Below are 7,678 nucleotides of genomic sequence, written 5' to 3' on the forward strand. Positions count from 1 at the left end.
CTCCATTTTCCCCAATTCTCCAATCTGCTGTCCCTATGGGATCCCCACAGTCAAGGATGTCCACTTTGCCCTGAGGGTCCAAGCACATGGTGTCAGTCTGCACTTGGTCAGGGCTCCTATTCACCATTTATTAGTTGTGCACCAGTTGCATCCAAGGCTTCTACAGTGACTGTTTTCTTACCCCTTTACCCACCTCTCCATTTGCATCCTATTGGTGCAGTGTTGACTCTCAACTCTTTCCCCTCCTCAAGCTTTCTACTGCAAATATAGGTGATCTTCTTTCTTCTTCTGGGGGATTCAGGTTGTACATCATCTTCATCTATTCAGTTCCAGCAAAATTCACTGATGACTCATACTGATTCATATGGTTCGTATCCTACTTCTGCATCAGCACAGTTCATCCCAGGCTACTCTTTCTGAGTCAACACAGTTTCTTCCACTGCCCACCGCAGAATTGCAATCTCAAATGAAAGGTGTGGTAGCTATACTGTCTTCCCACCTTTCCAATGGAGAGGTGGGTAAAGGGGGGAGAAAACGGTCACTGTAGCAGCCTTGGATGCGTACATGATTCTCATTCACTGCATCTTATAGTGCATATTCTCTGCTCAGTTATTTTGAAATTTTACAAACGAACTGGCTTGCTCAAATAGCTTTGAGTTGGATGAAATGTGCATCAGTGCTCTCAGAAGTGACTCTTCTGGGGTTTGTGACAGCTTGATTTTTGGGCACTGCAGTTATTTCCTCAGCCAGGTGAGTCACTATGAAACGAGTATTACTATCAATTGATCATCTCATTATAATGTTATAATGAGTGTTTTGTGTTGATCAATGTAAAAAAACCACAGTTAAATACATTATGATTCCATATTGTAACAGAATAAAATGTGAAAAAATCCAAGGGATTGAATACTTTACAACTACTGCAAGTGACAGACCTGACCTTCAGCCAGGGTTGTTATTTTCTCAAGTTAATGCCAAACACCAAAGTATTAAGTATTCTATCAATTTATATTCATTGGATGATTTTGTCATAATCAGAACTTGACCCAACTCCTGAATAGGTATATGGCAGCTTCCTCTTCTGCAGAGACCAATTGAAAGTGTGCTTTAATTTGTAATAATGCTGCACTGACCTCAAGAGTTATGTAGTCGCAAAACAGGAGGGTCAATCCACTTGCTGGGCTCTGAGAAGTCAACAAGCAGACCGGCAAAGGTGAAACTAAAAGTACCAAACTGAGAGGCAGGGCGGATCTCTGTCCGTGACAAAGAGCAAATCCAGGAAGCATAGGCTGTGTCCCAAAAGTCGCTCTAAGCCCTTAAAGCTTTCCTCCAGGACCACATTTTTGTGACATAGAACAGGTGTGGACTTAAGGTGTGCAAACATTCAAGGTTGCACTGTTATAAAAAGGGTTTTGGGACTCCCTCACATGACATCATAGTTGGTTACGGCTCAAGGTCAAATTGTTGATGAATGTTATCTCATCTGTCCCTGCACAAAGGCAGTGACAGTACGAAGAACATAACGTGCTCATTTATGCTGAGCAGGTTTACTCAAAATTGACAAACTGAACTAATCTTAACTGGCAATACTGCTCTCGGTTTATTCAGCTTTGCACTATTAAATACATTTCATCTTGTCTGTCCCTGTACAAAAATAATAATAGTATAAGGAACATACGTACAAAAATAATGATAGTATAAGGAACATACAGGTTCATTCATATTGAGCAGGATTGGTGCATAATAGGCTAAGTAAACTAAATAAGGTAAACTTGGACGTTCCTGTCTCTGTTTCTTCCGAGCTTGTACTAAACCACCATAGATAAACAAATATTCATCAGTTGAAATGGGGAAGTCAGTTAACAAAATAAAAACTTTATGTCAACAGCTCCTAGAATCCATATGAATCTAAAGTTGCCTAATGAAACTGTTTGTTTTTGCATAAATTATTATGAGATTTGTACAGAAAATAAAATTTTACTTCCACTTGAATTTTTCTCCATGGCATTGTCACTCTGCTTTGATAGGTTAGAACATTAAATGTCACAATTCCGCAAAGAATCTGGCCTAATTCCCTTCACTAAAGTCTGGTCTAAAGCAGAGAGAGTGGCGAATAAAGGGTTCATTGGGGGTGGTTGTGAGCACTCCTGTAAAAAAGAAATCAGAAATGGGAAGCCTTTGCAGATCATCGTAGGAATGTGCATATGAAGACCACGATAAAGCAAGTGTGGATATTGGGAGATGGCCATAGTCGAAATAGCAAGCAGGGTCTAAAGCCAAGTAGATATGTGGAGTAAACTAGTCAAAGGGGAATCTGGGAGTAAGGTTGTCAGTATAAACGAGGGTCTATGCACAACGAAGCAAAGCTGGGAAGCAAACTAGAGACTAAGAGAACCATGAAGTGCAGCTAAAAATAAACAACAGGCTCAAGGGAAGAAATCCAATGGCTGAACATAGGACTAGGGATAAAGCAACACTAAAATACAATGTACACATTAATTAGGAGCAGGTGGAACAGATAAACATCCATATCATGTTCTTACAGCACTGTTTCAGACATGGCTAGCTTCTGTACCAACATTGGAGGGCAAGCCCGCATTCTCAAGGGTGCTACATTCTAATTAAGGTGTGATGAATTGCGGAGAATGGGATACTTTAAAATTAATATTCTAGATAAAATTGCTTTTCTTTCAGTTCATGCGCCAACGATCTTAGACGTATTTATCTCTATTTCTGAAACTTATTCTTGATCAATTGATAGATGCTGTCATGAATGTCATATGTTTTCTACACTGAAGTCAAAGGAGATGAAAGCCTAATCTCTGACACCATTCTAGCAAGATGAGAAATCCTATGTATAAAGTGAATGTGCTTTGGTAGACATGTTTAACCTATTAATGAAAGAAATTACATTTTTTCAGCTAGAAATAAATCACACTTTTGAAATATGCTTTGCCTCCAAAGGTCTTTTCTCTGTTGCTGTGGCACTATCCATATCACTATCCAATCAGTTAACCAATTTATGCAGATTTATATGGATCATTAAAATGCCTGCCTCTGGCATTTTAGTACCACGTAATTACAAAACTACTGTATAAGTTGGATGCAGTCTCAAGCATTAAATTGGAGGATTCTTAATTCTAGCCATGGCTTAGTTGATGACCCCTCACAATCAAAGATAATTCAGGTGTATTTTCTCCAAAACTGCATAAATTTTATTACTGAAATGGAAACCAAGCTGACTGTATTAGAACATCCTCAACTCCTCAACTTGTTCTTATGCAATTAAACACATACCTTGTTAGAAAATAAATAAATAATTTAATTTGCAATGACTGCTTTCCAGATATTCTTGCACTGGAAGTATTACTGTCAGGTCCTGTGCAGATAAACTCCACTTTTTGCCCTTTTTTATTGTAAAAAATACAGTACAGAAATCTGTTATGATCAGGAAAATCTATGGCATGGAAAGCTGGTGTCAATGGCATTAGGTCTATATTATAGTACACTACAAATTCTGTTTGATTTCACTTCTTATAGCAGGAAACATGGAATTGGATACCACTGTGGTGGGGAAAATAAGTTTAAGGTATGCTAAAAAATGGCAAAAAAAAACTCCTTACATCTAAACTGAAACATAATTTGATGGTATACATTTTTTCCTTTTGCTTGTCTGCTTTCTCCAATTAACACTGGATTTTGGATGATCTTTGAGTTTCATTATAATATGAGTTTTGCTCTGACTAAGACAAAGTTGTGCTTTATTTATGTAATGAGTAAATCTCTAATTTCTGTTATAAAAGATAACCCCCATCCCATTATTTATGTATATACTCATCTATTCTTATTTATTTTGTTATACTACCTTTTAGTCTGAAATAGCACAAACAGTAAGTAAAAATATCTGTAATATGTTCTGTCTATAAGCAAACGTAAAATCAGATGCAGTGTCATGAGGTAATTATGGTATTAACTTATCTTATGTCTTCATGTTTCCATCATGCCTTGAAATGAATTTGTGATGGTGCTTTGACAGTCTGTTATAAACGTACAGAGGAGGTTCCATGTAGGAACTGAAAAAAGAAAAGATAATGAATTCATCAGCTGGTTAATTAAATAGTGATGAAACCTCTGGTTTGAGGAGGATGCAGTAACATAAACCGAGATTTACACATCCTGTGAGAGGTGTTGGAAGTTTCATGTATTTTGTAATATTTGTTATTGGATTTTTAAAAACTGTCATGAGCATTTTTAACCAATCCCAAAAAGATTCTTCATGCGTAATGAAAGTTGAAGGCCAAAAAAAAAAACATCCACCTTTCAGTCTGAAAAATTTTATCTCTGTTTAATAATAGCCTGATAAATCCCTATTGTTTACACAGTCATGCAAAACAATTTGCAAACCTTTTGTTAGTAATGAGAACATTTCTGTAATTTGAAAATTTGGTTGTTTAGTAACCACGGTAATGGATTTAAATTATAATTTTTTTTTGTATTGTGTGTTTTTATGAAGTTGTCATTTTCAAACAGACAATGTATTAACTACTTGAAAAAGTTATATACAAAATAATTGTGATAGTTGAGTTTGTAAAACTACAAGGTGTAGCACTTGTTGGAATAAAATCAATTTGCATTATTCATTTCTGTTTAAATGTGATATTACAATATTTGAAAAAAGGAAACAATGCTGATGTGACTAATTGTAACAAAAACAATAAAAAAGTTTACTAGAAACATTTGTAAAGTATATATGCAGGGCACTTTCTTTAGCAAAACTAGTATGATCATTTCAGTAATTATTTTCTATTTTTTACTATGGTTATTTCTTCTACTGTGTACTCTTGAGTGCTAGAAAACATTGCAATATAACTAGCAACATTTTAAGATGCATTGTAAGCATGCTGGCATGTTTACAGTTTGTTTCTGTTATTATTCTGTAGCATGTTTATATTTATTAGACAGTTGCTGCTTTGAATAATTTAACAGTACTGGAACTGATTAGTGTTGTAGAACAGCAGTAAATTACTAAGTTGCTTTAATAAATTAAATAATAATAATTAAAATGTATCCATTGATCTTCTTTTGTGATTATATGAATTGATAAGTTTTTTGTTCTCCAGGTATCTCTGTAAGTGTATCTACTTTCAACCTAGTTGCAATATCCTTGGAGCGCTACAGTGCAATCTGTAAACCTCTGCAGTCCAGAGTCTGGCAAACAAAGTCACATGCCTTCAAAGTCATCACAGCTACATGGATTGTGTCCTTTATTCTAATGCTACCATACCCAATCTCCAGTACCTTGGTGCCCTTCTCAAGAGCCAACAATAGCACTGGTAACATGTGCCGCCTTATCTGGCCCAGTGATATTATCCAACAGTCATGGTAAGATAAATATATGTTTTTACACACCTATTTCACTATTTATTCTCTTTTGTAAGGCCACAAAACAGGTAGCTACAGTATTTACACATGAGTGAAGATAGGTTCCACCAAAACTTTAACAGATAGGATAAAGGGCTGGTTAAGTTGATTAACTTTTTCAGTCTAATCACTTGGCACACAATTCTTAGTTTCAGTTCAAGAGTTTTCAATAAACTATAAAATCTCTGAATAAAATTTAGTTTAGTTAAATCAATTTCTTTTCTAATTCTGTGTTTCCAAAGCCAGCTTATAAAGTCGCGAAGGACAACTCACATACTGTATAAGTTCTCGATAGTCAGACTTTTTAAAGTTAATCATAGAAATATTGTGTATCTCACACATGATTGGGCGGAACTAGAAGTAGAAAAACCACAATTGTGCTGAATTAGAAGTATAAAAACCCACATTACATTTGCCTGTTTTACAGTTATTATGTTTTTTATCTCTTCTGTATGTTAATATCCCTAAAACATTTTTTGAGAAAAAGTAAATATTTAATTATAAAGTATGTCAGAGAAACACAGGGACAGAAATAGTTAAAATAATTTTAATAGTTTTAAAAGTTAAAAAGTAATTTCTGCTGAATAGCGAAATGTGGAGGATTACCGTTAATTTAATGTAAATACAAACAACACTGCCTTGAAGACTATTTCATGAAATTGGTGATGTATGTTTTAATAAACACACCTTCATACTGTTTCTTGCTGCAGCTCTGTCTCCATGTGTTGAACAAGCATTGTTTAAAGTGGGACTGTATATTAAAGTAGTCCAAAAGATGTTTCTAAAATTGGACAAGAGCAGGGAAATGTATTGCTCAGAGATGTATTAAATAAACTTGGGTTAACAAATCCTACATTATAATTTTACATGACAAAGATCAGACTTATTTCAATCAGACACAAGCCATGTGAAGTTCAAAAGCCCTGCTTCTTGGCTTAGACTGCTAGTGTGAAATGGAAGCTGAATCATGTTTCATTAGGACCTCAAAACATAATAAAACATTCAGATATATTCTGGCAGCTGAAGAAAGATCTTGAAAGCAGAAGTATACCTTTATTGATTAAAACCAAAGAGCCAGAACCTCCTGAGTGCCTAATGGGGTAAAACTCTCCAAAGAGAATGCAGGAAGTTGTCTACCACATGAGGATTGCTGGCTTGAATCCAAACTGTGGCAATTTCGCGGCAGCAAGGATTCCCTATAATTGTACCAGGGGATTGAATCAGAGTTTTTTCATCTCACAGTGAGCCATGGTGCCACAGAAGCATGATATCTCTGCCATCCAGAAGAGAACAACTGGGTAGTTGCTCTCTTTTATTTTGTACTGTAGTTGTAGCAGGCAGGCCTACTCGATAGCTTCTTTCTGTCATATTTTTTGGTGCCTCAAGAACCATGTGGCTTGAATAACAACTGTCTGTTTCATACTAGGATTAAAACAGGGAAATGAAAATCTGAACTTAAAAATTAAACAAGAAGATCAGTTAAAGTGCTAAATGATATTTCTTTTTATAGTAAAGTGTTACTTTTCTTTTGAAGAAGGTTGCATCCTGACATCTTATGTCTTTTTACTATTTGACATTTCTAAACATGTCACCTTTGCTTAAACCAAAATGATAAATGTTCTATATCTTTTTCCTAAACCAAACAGGTACGTTTTCCTGTTACTGCTTCTTTTTCTTGTGCCTGGAGTTGTTATGATGACAGCGTATGGACTAATTTCCCTTGAACTCTATAGGGGAATCAAGTTTGAGATAAGCCACAGAAAATCTAATCGAGGTAAGACAGCACTGTTCTTATTTTGAGGAAAGGCAAAACCCATTAATTTTAGCATGATACAACATTTTAATTGATTTGTTTTAACCATACAAGATGCTTTATAATTACAATAAACGGAATGAATAGGGTCAGTGTCTACAATACAGAGCATTTAATACTCAATTCTAGAGCGAAATTTGAGATCTTATGAGGAATAAATGTGATTCTGTGTAATGTAGCTTAGTGTTGATTGCTTAATGTCTGACTTTGTTTTGTTCACTCACGAAAGTTCTCTATGCATTTTATTCTTTGTCGATACATTTATATTTGGTTTGTATTTGATGTGATATGTAGATATTGCATCTTAAATTGCTTAAATTTAACACTTCATTTGTAAATATATGAGGTTGATATAAAAATTACATTAGAAAAGATTGGAAAAAGGGAAGATTTAAAGACATGCTATAGTATAAACAAATCCAAAACTACCCCATATGAGCATTC

At 35.1% G+C, this 7,678-nt stretch overlaps 1 protein-coding gene across 1 annotated transcript in view; it reads left to right on the top strand.

The window, feature by feature from the left end:
• The window catches only part of cckar (cholecystokinin A receptor), a 30,190-nt gene that overhangs the window by 11,140 nt on the left and 11,372 nt on the right, over window positions 1-7,678 (top strand). The window contains exons 3-4 of the mRNA XM_088628053.1: window positions 5,121-5,382; window positions 7,068-7,195. Of these exons, the coding sequence (XP_088484179.1) occupies window positions 5,121-5,382; window positions 7,068-7,195 (390 nt within the window). The remainder of the gene's footprint in view (window positions 1-5,120; window positions 5,383-7,067; window positions 7,196-7,678) is intronic.

Source organism: Lepisosteus platostomus, chromosome 1 (genome assembly GCF_059453375.1).
Source record: "Lepisosteus platostomus isolate fLepPlt1 chromosome 1, fLepPlt1.hap1, whole genome shotgun sequence".
Taxonomy (NCBI): Eukaryota; Metazoa; Chordata; class Actinopteri; order Semionotiformes; family Lepisosteidae; genus Lepisosteus; species Lepisosteus platostomus.